Below are 24684 nucleotides of genomic sequence, written 5' to 3'. Positions count from 1 at the left end.
CTTTTCCTACCTCACTCCATAAAATCGGATCCGTTAGGATTGTAGTGAGCCACATGGGTGCTCTTTCCTCTTCCTCCTCATTATTCTTTTCCTCCTCTTCCACCACTTATTGAAAACCTTTTGTTTGGTCAATGTGCTAAGGGATTTACATATATTATTTTAGTTCTGCTGACAGCCTTGGAAGGGAAATAAATCTAGCATAGAATAAGCTGACATAAGTACAGTGTCCTGCCTATGACACCTAGCTAGTAAGCAGTAACACTGAGGTCTGAGGCTAGAGACAACTCGACTGCCTTAGCCATTTTTTTTCTTTATCTGGAAACTTTTGTCTCATTTCAAAGACATGTTCAGAAGTAATAAATTCATAATTATCTCTGCTCCAGGAGAATGAATTCCTGTTTCTTTTCTATATTCTCACTTGATTGTTACCAAGTTGGGATTCTGTCTTATTTACCTTTGTATCTCTGGTGCTTAGTATGATGCTCAATAAAGTAGGCTTTCAAGGGTTTTTTTTTAAATTGAAATTTTAGTGATTAATTTGAGCTTTTGTTATTTAGTAATTCTGAGACTTAAGCTCTAGTAGCTGTGCCATTAACTCTCTGTGACCTTAATGATACAGAAGTGTTTTTTGCCATTTATTAAAACTAGTTTTCTAATTTTTAAAATTTAGTTTAGTATATAAATTTCAGATCAACCTATGTAGTTCTAGTTATTGTGATTATTTCATAAGGGAAATGTAGTCCTATGGAAATTAAGCCCTATGCTAGCATCATGAATAATTTTATTTAATAGTGTAATTTGCTAACTCTTTTGCTTCTTTCCAGCACCATCTAGTATATGAGTCAGTAGATGTTCTGTTGAATTTGTTATTGTCTGGTTATAGTTTCAGCAAAGGTAACTCAGTGATTTTATTTACAATCAGAAATTCTTGGCATTCAGAGATGTCCTTGTGTGTTACTTTGTGCTCATGCTGCTGCTGGTATTCCACTCATTTGTTACATACTTTCATACAATCCTTAACACAGATGAGATATAAAACACTACAAAATTTATCACAGTTGAAATTCTAGACCTTTCCTCAATCCATGGGGATTCATTTGGCAGGAGGCCACCAAAACCAGTTCTTTTTGATGCTTAGTTTCTAGTTTCCACTTTAATTGCTGCCAAAATCTGAGCACTTGGGAATTTAATTGCTCATTATGTTTGTCACGGTGGTGTCACAGACCTAAATACAGACTGTTGCATGCAAAATATTTATGGATATTAATTTGGCCTAAACATGTGTATATTGAATTCTGTACTTTTCTGCATTATAAAGTACAGCACATCTAGAAAGAAATAAGATAGAATTTGTAAGACTTGTGCCCCACTCTACTAGTAACTATTATCTATCCAGCCCAGTATCAGAATTAAACAGCAAACATCTAGAGGAGTACCTCATCACAGCTTTATTATATTCACTTTATTCAGTTGACTCTTTCCTAGGAGTCTCTGAGGGATTTGAGTCTAGCTCTGAAGATGGGCTACTTGGGTTAAAATCTCTGCTTTATCCCTACCTGAATTTGGGCAAGTTATCTTAATCTCCCTGTGCCTGTTTCTTATTTGTAAAGTATGGCTATCTAGGGTGGTTGTGCAGATTAAGTAGGTAAAGCTCCTAGAAACGTGTCTAACACAGACTAAGCTATCAATGTTAGTTGGTTTATTATAATTCATCCTTATTTGCCAAAAACCTGTGAAGTTTGTTGTGGTTGCTGATATGGATTTCCAGTTTCCTACTAATTGGTAACATTTGCCTGGTGTAGCAAATGGGATGTCTAGTCAGCACTCAATTCAATACTTTTCATGTCTCTCGGTTTTTCCTTTGGGTTTCCCACTTTCTAGCTTCATGGTGTCTAGGCTGGTGGGCTGGTTTCTTGTTTCAGTGTTTCATTACAATCAGTGATTTTATGCTTGCTCTTGTACTTGCTGGTCTGAGGAGTAGTTTGTTTATTCATTCTCTCTCTGTGTCTCCTTTTCCCTTTTATTACCTTTTGTCTTTCCTACAAAATATATGCACCACCTTGCTTCTGCTCTGACGGTTGCAGATTTCTCTCATGCAATTACCTTGGTTGAAGGAAATTCTGAGGCATTTGAAAAGTAGGAAGTGCAAGTCATCACTGTGGGCAAGGTTATTTTTTTTTTTTGAGAGGGCATCTCTCAAATTTATTTATCAAATGGTTGTTAACAACAATAAAATTCTGTATAGGGGACTCAATGCACAATCATTAATCAACCCCAAACCTATATCTCAACAGTCTCCAATCTTCTGAAGTATAACAAACAAGTTCTTACATGGTGAACAAGTTCTTACATAGTGAATAAGTTCTTACATGGTGCACAGTGCAAGGGCAGTCATGTCACAGAAACTTTCGGTTTTGATCACACATCATGAACTATAAACAATCAAGTCAGATATGATTATTCGTTTGATTTTTATACTTGATTTATATGTGAATCCCACGTTTCTCCCTTATTATTATTATTATTTTTTTAATAAAATGCTGAAGTGGTAGGTAGATGCAAGATAAAGGTAGAAAACATAATTCAGTGCTGTAAGAGGGCAAATGTAGATGATCAGGTCTGTGCCTATAGACTAAGTATTAATCCAAGCTAGACAAGGGCAACAAAACATCCACGGATGCAGAAGATTTCTCTCAAAACGGGGGGTGAGGTTCTAAGCCTCCCCTCTGTTGGTCCCCAATTTCTCTTCTGATGCCCCCCTGTGACTGTGCCTGTTTTAGGTTGTTCCTCCTTTGAGGAATCTTACCCGTCTGGCTAACCAGTCATCTTCCGGGGCCATACAGGGAAATGTAAAGTTTGTAAGTGAGAGAAAAGCAATATTCTTTGAAAAGGTTAGCTTTTTTACTTCTTTGCAGATTTATGCCCTGTGGCTTCTATGCCCAGCATTTGTCTTGAGGTATCTTTACCACTTGAAAGAATTATGATACTCGGTAATTTTCGATATGAGGCACTAATTCTACTTAAGGGTTGTGATTAGGAAGGAAGAAGAAAAGCTATAGAGGTAGCAGATGGAAGAAAACATGGGAAGATTGATTATTTCTTTGACATATCTTCTTGTAGAGTAACATAAGCATGTATAGGTTTTAAACTACTAATTAAATTGCGCACATACATTGACATAATAGGAATACAGCTACATAACAAAAGCAGACCTACAATTACCAGCCATATCCAGTGAAACAAGAAAACCAGTTAGGTACCCTAGGCATTTGTGAAAACTTATCAATGCTATGATGGATATTGTCTAACTGAATTGGAATAGTTTGAGAAAAATCAGACAGATTAAAACAACACATTCCTGGGAACTGTTCATGTCCCATGTGTTCTTTTAACAGTAGATAGTGTATACTTGCACAATTTTGGAGCGCTGCAACTTGCACTTCTCCTAATTCTTGGTTGAGTTCCAACAGTATAGATCCAGTCAAATTTGTTGTTTTACTGTATGCACAGGCCAGCTTAGATATCTCCTTCTTCATTCCAATGGCAAGTCCAGAAACTGGTGGGATGACTGCAGCTACAACTGCAGCAGCGCCAGGATCTTTGGTGAAGTTTTTTGATGTTCATCTTCTGGAATGACTCTTCCATAGGATGTTGATGTTGGAAGTTCTTCTTCATATCGTATCTTAATTCGTTTTCTGTGTAGTCAAATTAGGCTTTGATCCTCTGTATAAACACAAACAAATCCTTTGCCCACACTTTGATATGACCTTTATACCATTGTGAAGAACCTATTGGAGATAAACACACAGGAACTGCTTTTTTTTTTAAGAGAAAGGAATATTATCAGAAAAATGTACTTCCATAGCTGATCATCTGACACCCTTTGAAAGATCAAAATTAAGGATATGTAAAGCATGCATTAATCATTGATTTGCAGTCAGTTTTATCCTATCAGGGAGTAATCCCCCTTTTCTTTCCCTTTTTTTTTGTTATTATTAATCTACAATTACATGAAGAATATTATGTTTACTATGCTCTCCCCTATACCAAGTCCCCCCAACAAACCCCATTACAGTCACTGTCCATCAGCATAGCAAAATGTTGTAGAATCACTACTTGTCTTCTCTGTGTTGCACAGCCCTCCCCTTTCTCCCACCCCCCCATTATGCATGCTAATCATAATACTCCCTTTCTTCTCCTCCCCCCTTATCCCTCCCTACCCACCCATCCTCCCCAATCCCTTTACCTTTGGTACCTGTTAGTCCATTCTTGGGTTCTGTGATTCTGCTGCTGTTTTGTTCCTTCAGTTTTTCCTTTGTTCTTATACTCCACAGATGAGAGAAATCATTTGGTATTTCTCTTTCTCCATGTGGCTTATTTCACTGAGCATAATACCCTCTAGCTCCATCCATGTTATTGCAAATGGTAGGATTTGTTTTCTTCTTATGGCTGAATAATGTTCCATTGTGTATATGTACCACATCTTCTTTATCCATTCATCTACTGATAACCTCCATACTGCTTTCCACAATGGTTGAACTAATTTATATTCCCACCAGCAGTGTAGGAGGGTTCCCCTTTCTCCACAAGCTCGTCAACATTTGTTGTTGTTTGTCTTTTGGATGGCAGCTATCCTTACTGGTGTGAGGTGATACCTCATTGTAGTTTTAATTTGAATTTCTCTGATAATTAGCGATGTGGAGCATCTTTTCATGTGTCTCTTGGCCATCTGTATTTCTTTTTTGGAGAACTGTCTGTTCAGTTCCTCTGCCCATTTTTTAATTGGGTTATTTGTTTTTTGTTTGTTGAGGCGTGTGAGCTCTTTATATATTCTGGACGTCAAGCCTTTATCGGATCTGTCATTTTCAAATATATTCTCCCATACTGTAGGGTTCCTTTTTGTTCTATTGATGGTGTCTTTTGCTGTACAGAAGCTTTTCAGCTTAATATAGTCCTACTTGTTCATTTTTGCTTTTGTTTTCCTTGCCCAGGGAGATATGTTCAAGAAGAGGTCACTCATGTTTATGTCTAAGAGATTTTTGCCTGTTTTTTTCTAAGAGTTTTATGGTTTCGTGACTTACATTCAGGTCTTCAATCCACTTTGAATTTACTTTTGTGTATGGGATTAGACAGTGGTCCAGTTTCATTCTCTTACATGTAGCTGTCCAGTTTTGCCAGCAGCATCTGTTGAATAGACTGTCATTTCCCCATTGTATGTCCATGGCTCCTTTTATCAAAAATTAATTGACCATATATGTTTGGGTTAATGTCTGGAGTCTCTAATCTGTTCCACTGGTCTGTGGCTCTGTTCTTGTGCCAGTACCAAATTGTCTTGATTACTATGGCTTTGTAGTAGAGCTTGAAGTTGGGGAGGGAGATCCCCGCGACTTTATTCTTTCTTCTCAGGATTGCTTTGGCTATTCAGGGACTTTGGTGTTTCCATATGAATTTTTGAACTATTTCTTCCAGTTCTTTGAAGAATGTTGCTGGTAATTTGATAGGGATTGTATCAAATCTGTATATTGCTTTGGGCAGGATGGCCATTTTGACGATATTAATTCTTCCTAGCCACGAGCATGGGATGAGTTTCCATTTGTTAGTGTCCCCTTTAATTTCTCTTAAGAGTGTCTTATAGTTTTCAGGGTATAGGTCTTTCACTTCTTTGGTTAGATTTATTCCTAGGTATTTTATTCTTTTTGATGTAATTGTGAATGGAGTTGTTTTCCTGATTTCTCTTTCTATTGGTTCATTGTTAGTGTATAGGAAAGTCACAGTTTCTGTGTGTTAATTTTGTATCCTGCAACTTTGCTGTATTCCAATATCAGTTCTAGTAGTTTTGGAGTGGAGTCTTCAGGGTTTTTGTGTACAATATCATGTCACCTGCAAATAGTGACAGTTTAACTTCTTCTTTACCAATCTGGGTTCCTTGTATTTCTTTGTTTTGTCTAATTGCCGTGGCTACGACCTCCAGTACTATGTTAAATAACAGTGGGGAGAGTAGGCATCCCTGTCTAGTTCTCGATCTCAGACAAAAAGCTTTCAGCTTCTCGCTGTTCAGTATGATGTTGGCTGTGGGTTTATCATATATGGCCTTTATTATGTTGAGGTACTTGCCCTCTATACCTATTTTGTTGAGAGTTTTTATCCTGAATGGATGTTAAATTTTGTCAAATGCTTTTTCAGCATCTATGGAGATGATCATGTAGTTTTTGTCTTTCTTTTTGTTGATGTGGTGGATGATGTTGATGGATTTTCGAATGTTGTACCATCCTTGCATCCCTGGGATGAATCCCACTTGGTTATGGTATATGATCCTTTTGATATATTTTTGAATTCTGTTTGCTAATATTTTATTGAGTATTTTTGCGTCTGCATTCATCAGGGATATTGGTCTGTAATTTTCTTTTTGGTGGGGTCTTTGCCTGGTTTTGGTATTAGGGTGATGTTGGTTTCATAGAATGAGTTTGGGATTATTCCCTCCTCTTCTAGTTTTTGGAAAACTTTAAGGAGAATAGGTATAATGTCTTCTCTGTATGTCTGATAAAATTCCGAGGTAAATCCGTCTCGCTCAGGGGTTTTGTTCTTGGGTAGTTTTTTTTATTACCGTTTCAATTTCTTTGCTCGTAACTGGTTTGTTTAACTTTTGTGTTTCTTCCTTGGTCAGTCCTGGAAGGTTGTATTTTTCTAGGAAGTTGTCCATTTCTTCTAGGTTTTCCAGCTTGTTGGCATATAGGTTTTCATAGTAGTCTTTAATAATTCTTTGTATTTCATTGGAGTCTGTCGTGATTTTTCCATTCTCATTTCTGATTCTGTTGATGTGTGTTGATTCTCTTTTTCTCTTATTAAGTTTGGCTAGAGGCTTATCTATTTTGTTTATTTTCTCAAAGAACCAGCTCTTGGTTTCATTGATTTTTTCTCTTGTTTTATTCTTCTCAATTTTATTAATTTCTTCTCTGATCTTTATTATGTCCCTCCTTCTGCTGACTTTAGGCCTCATTTGTTCTTCTTTTTCCAGTTTCGATAATTGTGATGTTAGACTATTCATTTGGGATTGTTCTTCCTTCTTTAAGTGTTCCTGGATCGCTTTATACTTTCCTCTTAAGACTGCTTTCGCAGTGTCCCACAGAAGTTGGGGCTTTGTGTTGTTGTTGTCATTTGTTTCCATATATTCCTTGATCTCTATTTTAATTTGTTTGTTTATCCATTCATTATTTAGGAGCATGTTCTTAAGCCTCCATGTATTTGTGAGCCTTTTTGTTTTCTTTGTAGAATTTATTTCTAGTTTTATACCTTTGTGGTCTGAAAAGTTGGTTGCTAGAATTTCAATCTTTTGGAATTTACTGAGGCTCTTTTTGTGAGCTAGTATGTGGTCTATTCTGGAGAATGTTCCATGTGCACTTGAGAAGAATGTGTATCCTGTTTCTTTTTGGATGTAGTGTTCTATAGATATCTATTGGGTCCATCTGTTCTAGTGTGTTGTTCAGTGCCTCCGTGTCCTTATTTATTTTCTGCCCAGTGGATCTATCCTTTGGGGTGAGTGGTGTGTTGAAGTCTCCTAAAATGAATGCATTGCATTCTATTTCCTCTTTTATTTCTGTTAGTATATGTTTCATGTATGCTGGTGCTCCTGTGTTGGGTGCATGTATATTTAGAATGGTTATATCCTCTTGTTGGACTGAGCTCTTTATCATTATGTAATGTCCTTCTTTATCTTTTGTTACTTTCTTTGTTTTGAAGTCTATTTTGTCTGATACTAGTACTGCAACCCCTGCTTTCTTCTCTCTGTTGTTTGCCTGAAATATGCTTTTCCATCCCTTGACTTTTAGTCTGTGCATGTCTTTAGGTTTGAGATGAGTTTCTTGTAAGCAGCATATAGATGGGTCTTGCTTTTTTATCCATTCTGTTACTCTTTGTCTTTTGATTGGTGCATTCAGTCCATTTACATTTAGGGTGACTATTGAATGATATGTACTTATTGCCATTGCAGGCTTTAGATTCTTGGTTACCAAAGGTTCAAGGTTAGCTTCTTTAGTATCTTACTGCCTAACTTAGCTCGCTTATTGAGCTGTTATATACACTGTCTCGAGATTCTTTTCTTCTCTCCCTTCTTATTCCTCCTCCTCCATTCTTTATATGTTGGTTGTTTTATTCTATGCTCTTTCGTGTTTCCTTTAACTGCTTTTAGTGGGTAGTTGATTTTATTTTTTGCCTTTAGTTAGTATTTGGTTGGACTGCTTTCTTAGCTGTCATTTTATTTCTGTGGTGACATCTGTTTAGTCTTAGGAGTGCTCCCGTCTAGAACAGTCCCTCTAAAGTACCCTGTAGAAGTGGTTTGTGGGAAGGAAATTCCCTCAACTTTTGCTTGTCTGGGAGTTGTTTAATCCCTCCTTCATATTTAAATGATAATTGTGCTGGATACAGTATCCTATGTTCAAGGCCCTTCTGTTTCAGTGCATTAAATATATCATGCCATTCTCTTCTGGCCTGTAAGGTTTCTGTTGAGAAGTCTGATGATAGCCTGATGGGTTTTTCTTTACAGGTGACCTTTTTCTCTCTGGCTGCCTTTAAAACTCATTCCTTTTCCTTGATCTTTGCCATTTTAATTATTATGTGTTTTGGCGTTGTCCTCCTTGGGTCCTTTCTTTTGGGAGTTCTGTGTATTTCCGTGGTCTGTTCTATTATTTCCTCCCCCAGTTTGGGGAAATTCTCAGCAATTATTTCTTCAAAGACATTTTCTATCCCTTTTTCTCTCTCTTTTTCTTCTGGTACCCCAATAATACAGATATTGTTCCTATTGGATTGGTCACACAGTTCTCTTAATATTGTTTCATTCCTGTAGATCCTTTTATCTCTCTCTGTGTCAGCTTCTATGCATTCCTGTTCTCTGGTTTCTATTCCATCAATGGCCGCTTGCATCTTATCCATTCTGCTTATAAATCCTTCCAGAGTTTGTTTCACTCCTGTAATCTTCCTGGCATCGCTAATCTCCCTCCAGACTTCATCCCTTAGCTCTTGCATATTTCTCTGCATCTCCATCAGCATGTTTATGATTTTTATTTTGAATTCTTTTTCAGGAAGACTGGTTAGGTCTGTCTCCTTCTCTAGTGTTGTCTCTGTCATCTTTGTCTGCCTGTAATTTTGCCTTTTCATGGTGATAGAGATAGTTTGCAGAGCTGGCACAAGTGACGGTTGGACAAAATTCCCTTCTTGTTGGTTTGTGGCCTTCCTTTCCTGGGATAACAGTGACCTCTAGTGGCTTCTGCTGGGCAGCTGCATGCAGAAAGGGCTTCTGATTCTTGCCTGGCTGCCATGGAGCTTATCTCCGTTGTTGTACTGGGTGTGACCTGGCTCAGGCCGTTGCTCGGATATGGTGGTGCCACATTGGAGGGGGAACGGCCGGGAGGCTATTTATCTCCGTGAGGGCCCTCCGTGCTCCCTGCTGCCCAGGGGGTTAGAGTGCCCAGAGATTCCCCAGATTCCCTGCTGATGAACTAAGTGTCCCAGGACGTTTCCGTCCGGCGGTGGCATCCCTGTCCCTTTAAGAGTTCCAAAAAGCACCCACTTTTCTTTGTCCCAGGTGCAACATCTGCAGGGATCTGCTCACAGGTCTTACTGTCCTGTTTCCCTTGTTTCCAACACCCCACACACGCACTGTGTCTGCACTCTGGTGCGGATGGCTGGGGCTGGGTATTTGGCAGTTCTGAGATACCTCTCCCTCCCCACTCCGACTCTTCTCCTCCCGCCGGGAGCTGGGGTGCGGGGCGCTTGGGTCCCGCCAGGCCGGGGCTTGTATCTTACCCCCTTCGTGAGGTGCTGGGTTCTTGCAGGTGTGGATATGTTCTGGCTGTTGTCCTGTGTCTTCTGGTCTCTCTTTTAGGAAGAATTTTCTTTGCTATATTTTCAAAAATATATGTGGTTTTGGGAGGAGATTTCCGCTGCTCTACTCATGCTGCCATCTTGGCTCTGCCCCCACAGGTTATTTTTTAGAATTGTTTGGAAATTTTTTATGTTATGAAAAATAAGTCCCCTATGTCATACTTATGCTCAAAATTGTCTACTAGAATAGTCCTACACTACCACATAGAATTCTCTAGAATGAACACCATATTTAAATATTTGTTACTTAAGAATAAGTTTGTAATTTTCCTCAGATTCATATTCATGTGATCTGGGCTAAGAATAGACTTTGATGGTTGAAGTTCTCTCTACTTTGCTTATAGTTGTCCCTAATGTTAGGGAGATGTTATTGATGGTCGACATGACAGTAAGTCTGTCTCTCACCCCATGGATTTGATGCTTTCTTTCATTTATAAAGAGGATGAGCAGATAATATGTTAGTTGTTTAAGATAGAAGACTAACATTTGTCTGAATTATAATTCAACTCATGTATCTCTTCTTTGGTTCTTTCATATATTGTTCTGAAAAGTTAGAAAAAAATCTTGGATTGTTTTTCCATTTCTGGACATAGGAGTATTTTTGAAGATAGCAATTAGACTGTTTAAAGCTTACTTATTTCCTTTATTGTTCTGTGGGTCTCAGTAAGCTTTGTGCAGACTTGGAGTGTAAAGCATGGAGTGATCTCTCTTTTCTGTTAGTCAACCTGACACTCATCTTGGGTTTCCATTCCACCTCTTGGCAAAATACACAATCTTAATCACTTCTGGATACAAATCTAGATTCAACTTACAAAATCAAATTAAAAAATACTAAAATCAAGTACTAAAGTTGAGGCTTCTAATCATTAAAATAAAGTAGTTTTCTGTGCAATTGAACACTCTCAGCTAACTCTGAGAACTTTGTCCTCAGTTCCTGAAGCCACATTGAGCTCAGAGAGGCTACTTTAGGCTTCTGTATCAAACTTTTCTCTTTCATCTGCCTTCAAAAGAATGTTTTTATCTCCTGTTTGTGAAAACTAAATGGTCAGTCTTCCAGCCCTATCATTTATGCTAGTAATAAAACTCAAAATCCAGAAATTTTATTTGTTTCTTCAGTGTCTTTCATATACTTGTTCTTCTGCAGCTGTGGAGACTATTATAAAGTTTCAAATTGCAGTGCAGGCGGTAAAGAGGGAAAAGGTAGATGAGGGATTTCAGGGACCAAAGGAAAATAGACAAACAAGAAATTTAATGTGCTTATGCTCTCAATTCAACACATAGAAAAGGAGGCACATCCATTTTTTTGTAGTAACATCTGGACCTATTTGAGATTCCAAAAACTTCTACATAATTTTAAAAAATGTAAATCTGAAAACTAAAATTTCCTCAAGAATTCTGTTTTTAAAAGGTCATCTGCACATGGATTTTATTGTAAAATAACCTGTTCCAAAAAAATTAATCAGATTAACATTCATTTCTTGGAAGCATTTATAAATTATAAGAAATAATACAAGCTTATTTTTAAATTTTGTTTATTGCATTTTATTATACAGCTTTTCCAAATGAACCTCAGACATGGATATTGGGCTGACAAGAGGTCTTTGTGAACTCCATCTGTGTTTCCTTTTGATTCTAAGCTACTATGTCACACTGTTGCAGCAGGCTGCCTTAAATATTTGTTATCTGTGATTTTCTTTTGCCACGGGCATTATTGCTCTAGTCTAGGGAGCAACTTTTAAATGGCTAAACAGATCTTAAAATTCTCTCTTAATTACAGTAGTGCAATTATCAGGTCCTTCCATTGGTTTTAATGATTAAATCTCACATTTCCAATAGCACTGTGGGTTTAAAGACAGTACCCACACTAAAGACAATTGTTTTTAAATAAAGACATTCAAATGTAGTGTTATTTTCTTTTGTTAATCCCTGTTGGTAAATGAAAAGTTTCAAAGATTTTCTTAAAAGGCAACCATAGAAAATTAAAATATCCTGTTAAGGGACAGATTTATTTCTATTAAATGACTCCATTTAGCAAAGACATACTACTGTGTGTGTGTGTGTGTATAAAAATGTATATGAATTTTATGCATATGTGCATATATACCCAAAATTGGATCATTATTATAAATATGCTCATAGCAATTAAATAGAAATATCTAAACATTACATTTAACTTATAAACCATCTGTGGGGAAGCATCAAATTAGAGGTAAGTGCTGTTTTCCATATTAAAGTCAATAAAATTTGAAAAATAAAAGGTTATGGAACCTTCTTTCACTTTAAGATTTAACTGTAAGACACTCAACAGTGATTCATCTAAATTGATGGGTGAGATATATAGAAAACCTATTTGCCTAGGAAAGTACATTAAATTATATGGTCACAGAGAAACATACATTGTTTTCCATCAGTGATTAAACTGAGGGTCAAAACAGTGAGATTTAGAATCAGAAATCCTGAATTTGAGTCCTCTATGTCAGATAAAAGTAGTCACATATTTAAATACATTTTAAGTGAAAATAATTTGTATTAAATGGGAAGTTAGTTGAAATGAATAATCCCAGTTAATGAATATTTGCTCTTTTATTTTTCTAATTTTTAAGCTTTTAATTCATTTTCAGCCTTCTATTCCTATCCTATGTGTATAAATACATTAGCAAACAAACAAATAAAAACAAATTGGCTAAATAAAAAATAGCACATGATTTCAGTGGAACATTATGCAACTTGAAAAGTTGTATTGTGAAGTATGTTTAAATTATGAATAGATAATAGTCATATATTATTAAGTTTAAATATATGTATGTTAAAAACAGTACATTTCAAATACTATATCCCTAATAGTTGTGTTTGGGTTCTTTTCAGGTATTCATGTAGCTCAACTGGCATTATTTGATTAACGATTAACATTAAGCAATATTGCAGGTTTTATGTAGCAAATGAATGTAACTTATTTTATTATATAGTTTTATTTTCTTTTACTACTTTGTGCACATCCTTATATCTCTCAGGGTGTGCAAACATATAGAAAGCAAATTGATGATTGGAAACCGTTTTTTTTTGGACAATTTAAAATAAGAAAAATTTCATGAGCTCATTGGTAAAGAATCAGAGGAGGAAAAATATTGATCATTGAATTGCATATTTAATTGAAAAAATTTTTATATTAAAGTTATTACTAGCACTTACTTTGTTGTGTTATATTTTATAAAATGGCACATTCAACATAGACTACAAATATTTCAAAAAACTTAAGAAAATCTCATTTGTTTATGAATAATAATGAAGCCAAAAAGGAATACAAGCCCATAACTGAACATTGGGAAATATGGAAAACTACACATTACATATTTATTCAACAATCTCAGATAATCTGAGTTACAATTAATTTCTAGTTATTTTTGGCTTGACTTGTTGGTTTTCCATAATTATAATCATCATAAAATATAAATTCAGGTTTGTTGTGTCTTTTAAAAAAAATACATGCTGTCATATAAACATTAGTTTGTTAAAAATCTATGTAAACAGCATTTGTAATGAATGTATAACATCCTTCAAATTTCAAGTACTTTATTTAACAATTCCTCTATCATTGAAAATTTAGAATCCCCCCATAGTATTTCACTATCATAAAAATGACACAGTGAACATCCATGAACATAAAAACTTAAAAAAATTATTATTATTTCTGTTGAAATATTTGAAAGAGCACCATAATCTGTAAAGTGTAAAATTTATATTTTCTCCACCTCACTCCCTTTTTTTGTGTGTGGGACTGTCAGTATTAGACAAAGAAAAGGAAAAACTCTGCTTCCTACTTTAGAGGCCCAGACTCTAACTGAAGTTAATTTTTACTACGTAAGTAGTGGAGACATATTCTGCAAGGGCCATCTAATTGAAATAATTTAGTTACTCATCTTTGCAACTGTAATTGTATAAATGTCGTCCTTTAAAGACAATTCACTACAGAGAGAAAAATTGATAGTTTAGTTAATGAGGTATCAAAAGGTTGTCAGGATAAATTAGACTACATTGCAGGAATTGTATCTTTAGAATGGAATTTAAATAATAATACTTTATTATTATTATTATTATTAATCGGTGGCTAACATTTACCATGTTAGACACTTTGAACTTATTTATATGCATTCTTTAACTGTAGTGATATGTGATTGCATTATGATTTCTTAACCCAAATTCAGGTTCTCTTCCCAAAACTTATTTTTTACAGTATGATTACATATGGAAAAGTAAAAAGTATTCAGTTCTGTGAATTTTTACAAAATGGATTAATAAGACCTAGAAGATCCTCTTATGTCTCCTTTTGTCACTTTCCATCAATTTCTAATATCTTGATTAGTTTTGCCTATTTTTAAAATAGCAGTTATTGAGATATAATCACATACCCCTACATTCATTCTTTTCCAGTGTACAATTTAGTAGTTTTTAGTATATTCAGAGAGTTGTGCATCAATCAGCACTAATTCCAGAACAGATTCATGTCCCCCGAAAGAAACCGTGTTACCATTAGCAGTCGTTCCCTGCCTCTCTCAAGCCCCTGGCAACCAGTAATCTCCTTTCTGTCTCTATGGATTTGCTTGTACTGGACATTTCATACACATGAAATTTTACATTGCAGCCTTTTGTATTGTATTAGCCTTTTCACTTAGTATAGTGATTTCAAGGTTCATCCGTGTTGTAGCATGTATCAGAGATTAGCCTTTCTATAGCCAACTAATATTCCATTGTATTAGTATGTCACATTTGTTTATCCATTTACAATTTTATTGACTTTTGAAGTTTTCATACTTACTGTCTGTTATAAATAAATGTTTCTATGAAATTTGTATCTGCAAAAAAAGTCTTTTTTGCAGATATGAATTGCTCTATATAGCCATTATTAGGCTGGTACCACACTCTTGATTCCTCTAGTTTTGTAATTAATTTCTAAATCAGGAAGTATGAGTTCTTCAATTTTGTTCTTCTGTTTTTAAGAATGTTTTGAGTCTTCTGGATCCCTTGCATTTCAAATTAATTTTAAGATCACCTTGTCAAAATATCCAAAAATAGCAGTTGGAATTTTGTCAGGATTGCATTGAATCTTTAGAGCAATTTAAGGAGTTCTGCCAGCCTAGTAACATTGTCTTCAAATCTATGAACATGGGATGTCTTTACATTCATTTTGGTCTTCTTTAATTGTTTCATGTTTTGTACTTTTCAGTGCACAAGTTTTATGCATCTTTTGTTAATATTTTTAGAAGTATTTTATTCTTTTTATGCTCTTATCAATGGGATTCTTACTTTCATATTTGGATTATTCATTGTAGCTTTGCCTAATTTTCAACTTCATGTAATTGAAATAATTTTTCTTCGTGCTTTTTTTGTGCATCATTTATTTTGCTCAATACTGTTTGCAAGATGCATCTGTTACTCCATGTAGCTATAGATTGTTCTCATTGCTATATAGTTTTCCATTGTATTAATATATCACAATTTATTAATACCATCTTGATGTGCATTTGACTGGTTTCCAGTTTTGGGCTGTTTTGAGTAGAGTTACTATTAACATTCTTCTACATGACCTTAGGTGTATGCCTAGGCATAAATATTCAGCTTTTGAAAATACTGCCAGAAAGCTTTGCAAAGTGGTTGTAACAATTTACAGTTCCAGCAGCAGTGCTTTAGTTGCTTTTTATACTAAAACCACTTTGTATGAGCTATCTTTTTCACTTTTGGCATCTTTTTTCTCTCTCCCTATTTTTTTTTTAACCACTACCTATTCTCTTTTATATCGTGTTATATAAATTTTTTGCCCATTTTTTTTGAGTTATTGGTCTTTTTCATAGTGGCAGGACTTCTGTATTTGCTATAGACATAAGTAATTAAAATAGTGTGATACCAGCATAAATATAGGGAATAATTGAAAAGTAAGCCATAATGGATTCCAGAATAGCCCCTATTTATACAATGACTTATTATGTAGAAAACATGAATTGGGAAATGATGGTCTTTTCAGTAACTAATGGTGGTTTAATTGATTACCTATACGATGTGATTTTCTGTCTTATATCATGTACAAATATCAATCCAGATGGATGACCCATCTAAATGTGTAATGTAAAATAATAAAGCTTTGTGAAAAATATAGGAAAATATATTCACTGCCTTTAGGAAGTCAAAAAGTTCTTAACAGGACACAAAAGGCACTAACCATAAGTTTAAGCAATAATACATTGGACTTCATTATAAAAGTAAGAAATTGTCTTCATGAAAAGACACAAAACAGGAGATATTTTCAGTTTATGTATCTACAAGAAGACTTATTGAGAATTCAAGTTACTTTAGGTACATTATGGTAATTTTCAATATTTTCATTATAAAAGCATGTAACTACATGCTTAAAAGGATCTTTGCCTTAATTTGGCTGACCTAGGAAAATCAAGATAAAATTAATAGTATATATACCTATAGGTTTTAAATCAGTTAATTCTTATATATTGGAAATGATTGATCTAAACTGTGTATTTTTCTAAAATCCAGCATAATTACCTATAATTTAAAACAAAGAAACATTAATATTCAAAATTTTATTATTTAGTTTTTCTGTTTGTTAAATCAGCTGAAATGTTGAATAAAATTATTTTAATACCTAAATACCACTAAATTCTCAATCAAATCTGATGTGCCAAAAGATTCATATAGATACTTTTTTAGTCTAAAATTTAATCATTTTACATTATCTTTTCAAAGCTTTTTAAGGTCATGTAAGATTAAGTTAGTTTTATGTTTAAAAATATAGTAAAAAGTTAAGTAAAATTTAAAAAATCATCTTAGAAAATTCAGTCTAGTAATGCTAAGATCCTGATACATTTAATTTTAAGAATTAAATTTAGTATTTCCAAATATGTATATATACATATATATAAACATATATGCACATACACACATTTATAAACATTTTATAAATACAATTCCTAATTAAGGGTCTTTCTATTAAATTTTGATTCCAAAATGTTGGAACTCTTATTATATTATACCTGGGCTCTATCTGTTAATGTCAGTGACTGCTAATTTTTTTACATCCAGATATTTATCATATACAGTTTATTTTGATTTCAGACCTACTTTATTGACTTTCTCTTTTGAATTCAAATTGGCTTTGCTATAGTTGAGATAATTTTGGAGAACCAATTTTTAAACCTCAAAATCCTATTTGTATTACTTTTATATAATGTAAATTTTTCTGTTACTCAACTGAAAAATTGATAAAAGACTTCAGTGACAGCTGTATCATAAGACATTTTTATTTTGTTACTGCTGAATTCACACTGTCAATTTTAATGAATCCTTCCCAATTAAAATTGTGTGCATATTTTTCATGAGTCTGTAATCAATATAATCAATTATATTTTTACATAATTGCATAGATATAATTTTATCTAAGGATGTTAGAGGATTAATGATTTTTTTAATATGTTGCAGAGTTGTGAGAAGCTGGAGAATAATTTTGATGACATCAAGCACACGACTCTTGGTGAGCGAGGAGCTCTCCGAGAAGCAATGAGGTAAGTCTGGGTCACCATAGCAACAGTCACAGATGTGGTAAAGAAAAAGTCATTCTTCATTATTGGGGGAACAAATGAGTTCATTGCCACCATTCAGCTCTGTTCTCTAAGGTATTAATTTGTCAGTGGAGAGACTTCCCTTGAGGCTGTACTTTGGTTTTGAAGCTGCATAAATGTTAAGCCTCAGTGCACAGTAAAAAATGTAAATGTTTAATTTGTTACTTAAAATGCTTAAGGGGTGTCTTGTTTTATATTTATACTAAACTGTGTGATTGAATGGAAATATTGTTCATCTAAGTTCTGCCTGTATATAAAAAAATAAACACTGCAATAGTGGTTTAACTCAGTAGTATTTCCTCATAATGAATGTTTAATTTAAAAAGAGGTATTTAAAATTTCATATTCTATTAGATTTTATAGGATTGTATCATAGTATTTTTAAACTGATTTACATTTCCACACTATTCTAAAGCATATAGATTAACTTTTTTCATATAGTCTATAATAAGCTGATGGTGTTTTTCTTTTTTTCACTTTTTAACATTACTATTTCTGAATATTTCTCTGAAATTTCCCAAAACTTGGTATCTTTCTTTTTAATAACTTTTAGGAAGCAGTCCTTAAATCCTTCTGATCAAAATGAAGCAGTCTTTTTATTAGACATTAAAAATGTGTGAGAAATAAAACTCATCATCCTTAGGGCTAGAAAACAACAAATTATATAATTTTAAAAGTTATAAAGCTTCAACCTTTAAGTGGGATAATTTCTAATATATTTGTACAAAAATAGTATACCTTTATTTAACCTATGAAACTGAAATTGATTTTTAAAATATATCTTCTATTAGTGCTCATGTTTTTAGGATCTTAAATCAGGGCTAAAAATTTTTTTAAAAAGAGAAGGGATAAACCTGTGAGGCTTCCTGGAAGGATAGCTTGGGTACAGTTTTGTTATTGCTAGCACACAGTTACCATATACTTTAGTTTAGAAGCTGCTCTCATTTAGCAACCTCGCTTTTACCGTGCAAACAGCAGGGGAAAGTAATTAAATTTAATAGAAGCTGCCCTCATTTTGAAGCCACTTCTATTTAAAACCACAGGGGGAGGTAATTAAATTTAATGGAAACAGTAGCTTCTACACAAAGATACATGGTACTTCTGTATAGATGATTATGATGTCACAAAAAGTGGAATAATATATTACTAGTACTGAGAAATTACCAGCTGGAGCAAGTGAGCCTATTTTATTGTTAATGTCTTTACTAATAAAAAAAGAGGGAAAAATAAAACTGAGTACACAATAGAGAATTTGTATCCATATAAAATGCAATCAGACATTCTCAGAAAGTTAAAGTTATTGAAAAATAGTAATAAAGTAAAAATTAGGTATAAAATATATTGTGGAAAAGCCAGTGCAGAAATTATGAATGAACTGCTATTTTTCAATATGGTCTTTATCCACTATATAAAACTACCAGTTATAAATCAAACACATTATTTTTGCGTGTGCTTACTATAATAATTTTGAATATATCAAGTGTGCACACCAATATTTATTTAGAATACTACAGTTGTTCTTTATTTTTATATCTATTCAGTTTGAAGGAAACACATAGACACACAGGAAGACAAAGAGCATGCCATCTCTGAAGCTTTGAATAAAAGAATGGAGGCCCAAACATAGAAAGAATTGTAAAGGAGTAATGTCAGTGAAAATGGATGTGACTGAGGGAAACATAATGAACAAGGAAAGGACATGTAATTAGTACAGAAAATTATCAAGATAAAACAAATTGGATTTTTGGAGAACTAGGTATGAAGAGATTATTAAGTTCTGTCAAATTTTGTAATACTTAACATTATAGAAAATAACAGGATATTCTGCTTTTGAAAAATAGACATGAACTAGTGAGAAAAACAAGTATTACCTGGTTGAAGTAACCTCTCAACCACCCATGCTCTGAGATAGATCATTTAAACCAGCATTTAATTATATGGCTGGGTAAAGTACCTTGTTTACATAGGCTGCTTATTTTACATACATGCACACACATATTCATAATGTTTAGACTCACTGAACACAAATAATTTAGTAATCAAAAGCATTCAACAATTTAGCATTCCAATGGTCCCAGTGCTTTTTTTTTTTTGCTTTTGTTTTTTTTCCTTTAAAAAATGCAGCAGGAGCTCATTCTTTTACATGTGAGATTATGGAAGCATGTAAACAAACAGTTACAATGCCATGTGACCAGGTGCAAGGAAACAGTAAGGGGTCTAAAGTAAAGCAAATTTTTTCAAGTTTTTTGAATATATGTTTTCTCACATATATTCAAAACTCACATAGGCAGAATTTTTTCAGTCAATACCTCTCCTTACATGTCAGGAATCCTTGGGTGAAAACGAAGCACTATGAGGTTGGCAGGGATGATGAGAGCATCCCAGAATCTCAGAGTGCAAGAGGGGCCAGTGGGAAACTGGTGTGAATGATCTGCCTATACCTCAACACAGGGCTGGTCTCAGGGATGGAATGTGTTTGATAATTGAATTTGGATAGACTCTCTTGTATTAAGGTTCTGCTATTTCTATGAACTTAGAACTAAAGAAAGAAGGATTTCAATCTTGTAGAGTATGGACTCTACAGGCCAGTTACATAGAGCCCAGCTTGCCATGGTAAGGAATTTAAATTATTTCAGGGCATCATTGTGGTTTTTAAGGAAAGGGATGACATGATTAAATATAAAAACTATGGAGATAATTGCACAGTGTTGTAGAATTCTAATGGGAAGAAATAATATAGAAAGAACAATCATTTATGTATTCAATAAACATTTATTGTGTTTCTGAATATGCTAGGTATGAGGGTTACAGACATAAGTAAGAGTCCCTAACTTCTAGCACAAAAGTCAAATGCTTGATATGAAGACTCAGCACCCCAGTAATTGAGTGTTTGTTTCCCTAGTCCCTAGAATTCTGTGGTAGCTTTTCTGTTGGTCCATGGGCATGGTGTAGCTTTGCCAAGTGAGTATCCTCTTCTCTCACTAGTTTAACCTCTGCAGAGGACTCAGGTGTTTCCAGGCACTCGCAGTGGTGCTCTCCTGCTGAATATGTCTAGCCTGGAGATGCTGGAGAAGAACTGGACCAAATCTGAAGATTGACATTTTGTGGCTAGCTGTTTGGGGCCTACCACCAAGTTGGGTAGATTCTCTTGTATTAAGGTTCTACTTTTTTTATGAACTTAGAACCAAAAAAAGGAGGATTTCAATCTTGCTTAGTTCTGTGCCACCTCATTCAGTCCCTCTTTGTGGCCAGTCTTTGCCATGCAGTCTTAACCCCAAGTCCCACTCATCCCCTGCCCCAATCCCAGATGTGAGGATCTGATCCCAGACATGAGGACTGGTAGCCAGCTATCTAAAAAGTACAAGGGGCTATAACCTATTCTGGAATGTGCTGGGTAAATAAAGCATATATTTAAAAAGCTTCAGCACGGCAATGGAAACTATCAACAAAATGAAAAGGCAACCTACTATATGAAAGAATATATTTGCAAATCATATATCTGATAAGAGGCCAACATCCAAAATATATAAAGAGCTCATACAATCCAACATCAAAATAACAAATAACCCAATTAAAAAATGGACAGAGGACCTAAACAGATGTTTTTCTAACAAAGACATATAGATGGCTGACAAGCACTTGAAAAGATGTTCAACATTACTAATCATTAGGGAAATGCAAATAAAAACCACAATGATATATCACCTTACACCAGTCAGAATGGCCACTATCCAGAAGACAAGAAATAAGAAGTGTTGGCAAGGATGTGGAGAAAGGGGAACCTTCCAACACTGTTAGTAGGAATGTAAATGATTTAGCTACTGTGGAAAATGATATGGAGATTCTTCAAAAAATTTAAAAAGAAGTACCACACCATCCAAGCAATCCCACTTCTGGGAATTTATCTGAAGAAAACATAATCATTAATTTGAAAAGGTTTTTGCAAACCTATGTTTATTGAAGCATTATTTACAATAGCCAAGACATGGAAGCAATCCAAGTGCCCATCGAGAGATGAATGGATAAAGAAAGTATGGTACATATACACAATGGACTATTACTCAGCCATAAAAAAGAAGAAAATCTTGCCATTTCTGACAATGTAGATTGACCTACAGGGTATCGTTCTAAGTGAAATAAGTCAAATAGAGAAAGACATACCATATGATTTCACTTATATGTGGAATCTAAAACAAACAAAAAAGAAATAGACCCATAAATGTGGACAGCAGACTGTTGATTACCACAGGAGAGGTTACCATGGGTAAAGTAAGTGAAGGAGATAAAGAGGCGCAGACTTCAAATAGTAAAATAAAGTAGTCATAGGAATCAAAATACAACATAGAAAATGTTACTGATAATGTTGTAATATCTTGGTATGTTAATGGGAGTAACTATACTTACTGTGGTGAACATTTAATAAAGTATATATTTATTGAGTCACTGTATTGTATATCTGAAACCAGTATAATATTGTATATCAACTATATTCAATAAAAATAAAATAGTTAAAAAAAAAAGTATGTGTCTGATTAAGTTTTAGCTCATACCCAGAATGGGAATAAGTACTTAAAAAGTTTATTTTAGTAGCAGAGTGGAGGGTATACAGTAAAGGGAATGAGAGAGTTAGAGAAATAAGTGCCCTCAGTAAAATGAAGGTAGAAGGGTGTAGAGGCCAACAAGTGGTGTGTGTTTGAGAAATGTAGAAATATTTAAAATAAAGATCTGATGAGACTTTGTGACTTCACTTCATTAAATCATAAACCTGATTTAATCTGTGTTGCTCTATTTTAAAGATTTTAAAGTTTTCTTACGCTTTTAGAATAAGGTCTAATTAATATGTGTGCCCTACTACCTAGTAAACCCCATGAGGGTAGGGGAATTGCTATTTTACTCTCATTTGTATTAGCTTTACTGTACTATTAGCATATAGTAGGTGCAAAATAACTATTTGTGGAATTCTTGATAATGATTAAGTAAGAAGAAGGAGACTTACCAAAGGCAAGTCGAATGTTTTTATTTTGAGTATTTGGATATTTATTAATTGAGATAGGGAGAGAGAACAAAGAAGATGATTAAGGAAGAATTTTGTTTTCAGATGAATTTGAGACAGCTGTGGCAAATGTGTAAATTTGCAATAAGCAGAGGGAAAATACAATTATGCAACTCAGGAAAAAGACTGGGGGCTGATGTGTACTTTGGGACTTGGTAAGTATTTTGATACTTGCAACTATAGGAAACCATGAGACTTCTAAGCATAGTGCATTTAATCAGAAAGGAGGAGTCTAACCAGTCTAAGAAAATATTTGGCTTAGAAAAATATGTGTCAGAAGAAAATACACTTTGGGATTTAAAAATTCTGAATAACCTTCTCCAACAGAGTAAGTTGGGACTGTAATATGGTGTATGCAAGAAAAAAAGTGTGGGTGGCCTTCCTGCCCAGTGTTCTGTGGCTCATGGTGATGTATAAAGTAGTGCTGCCCTGTAGAACTTTATCTGAACTGGAAAAAAATTCAGTCTCTAGTAAAAATGTTCTGTATCTATGCAGTTCAGTATGACTGACAGCCACTGGCACATCTGAATGGTGGCTAGTATAACTGAATAACTGAATATTTAATTTTATTTAATTTTTATTAATTTAAATGTGAATAGCTGCATGTGGTTAGTGGCTATAGTTTGGACAGCATCCCCCTGGGAGGATGTTTCTGAGTTGCTAACATGACATTTAACTGTCTCTCACTGATGGGGTTCTCAGGGGAGCAGTGAGGGTAAGGCTGAACCACACTCACACATGCCACACATCTATATCACATGCTTTCTCTGAAACTGAAGAGTAAAAGGTGGGTTCATAGCATAGTAGTGGATGTAAAACCAAAATCAACAAGAATGACTTGATATGGAGGAGGCAAAGTAACTATTACTCTCTAAAGGCATGACTTAGAGGTAGGAAGCTTAAGAGAAGTAACAACAATACATTCTAGGAATCAGTAAAATAATTTAGTAATGTGGTCAGATTCAAGAGAAATACTGAAATTCATGAGTTTTTCTATATATTACTTACAACCACTTATGTAATTGGTTACCTAACCGGTTAGGCTAATGGTTGTTATTGATAGTAGATCCTATGAAATCGTTATAAAGTACTTCAAATCACTTAGGACTTGTTGAATTACTCAGTAAATAGTGTAAGAGGCAATCGTTTTGCTGTTTGGAAAAATAAATCACTTTATATTTTCACCACACATGTGCTAAAATTAGTTTCATTGTATCTTAAAGAGCTAAATGAAATTAAACAGCCAAAGTCTCCAGTAGGTGATGGAAGTGACTAGCCATCCTGGAATGGTTTTCATAGGGAAAGAGGTGATAAGTTAAAAAGCAATTGAAGAAATCACTAAACTTTGAGTGCATTAAAAAAAAAAAAGCTTCTGTACATAGAAAAAATCAAAATTAAGAGAGCATCAGTGTAGTGAATTGCCTTGGGTTAAGAGATTAAAAAATATTAGAAGGTCAATAGATAATTGGCAAAGTATGATTAACAAAGGCTTGAAAATATTCTGCTCAACTGGTAAACAAAATATAAATTAAATTACGTAAAAAAGTATGAAATTCTTGGTTGTTGACTTTACTGCAATTCAGTAACGGGAGAAGTTTTTTTTGAATGCTAGTGATGGAAATGCTAAGAGAGCCATCCTCTCATTCTTAGAGCTCAAGGAGTGGAAATTATGCTGTATTAAGGAAGGAGTACACCAGTAAGTACTGAGCCTTAAAAAAATATATAACCTTTTTCATATTACTTTGATTTTCTGCAATATATTATGCAGAAGACACAGAAACTATGCGCAATCCAAAAGGTTTCGTCAAACTATGGAATATAAGAGTAAACAAATTGTATAGGAACTAATTTTCTAGTATTATGGGAACAAGAAAATCAAGATTTTATATGTATATGTGTTATATTATTTTAAACATACATATAATACATATATCTTATATATATTTATATATACTTGTATGTGTAATATAAACATATATTTATAATATTATATATGTTTTATACACACATACACACACATAATGGTACATGGGACATTTTAAAATTACATCTGGATCTTTAGCACCGTGTTTTTACTGACACAATAATCTTCATGTTAAAATGTTCCATTTCTAAAAAGAGTCCAGGATACAA

The 24684-nt window shown here is 34.2% G+C and overlaps 1 protein-coding gene across 9 annotated transcripts in view; it reads left to right on the top strand.

Moving 5' to 3' along the window:
* DPYD (dihydropyrimidine dehydrogenase) overlaps positions 1–24684 on the top strand; it is an 870115-nt gene that overhangs the window by 94628 nt on the left and 750803 nt on the right. For 8 of the 9 annotated variants that reach the window (XR_012130243.1, XM_037024395.2, XM_037024389.2 and 5 more), the window contains exon 3: positions 17359–17441. The exons of the other annotated variant lie outside the window; for it this stretch is intronic. Coding sequence is in view for 7 of the 8 variants with exons in the window: in XM_037024395.2 (XP_036880290.2) it covers positions 17359–17441 (83 nt within the window). In the remaining variant the exon portion in view is untranslated. The remainder of the gene's footprint in view (positions 1–17358; positions 17442–24684) is intronic. 9 annotated transcript variants of the gene reach the window in all.

The sequence above is a fragment of the Manis javanica genome, chromosome 4, assembly GCF_040802235.1.
Source record: "Manis javanica isolate MJ-LG chromosome 4, MJ_LKY, whole genome shotgun sequence".
Taxonomy (NCBI): Eukaryota; Metazoa; Chordata; class Mammalia; order Pholidota; family Manidae; genus Manis; species Manis javanica.
The sequence above is the reverse complement of the archived record's forward strand: the minus strand, read 5'-3'. Positions and strand labels throughout refer to the sequence as shown.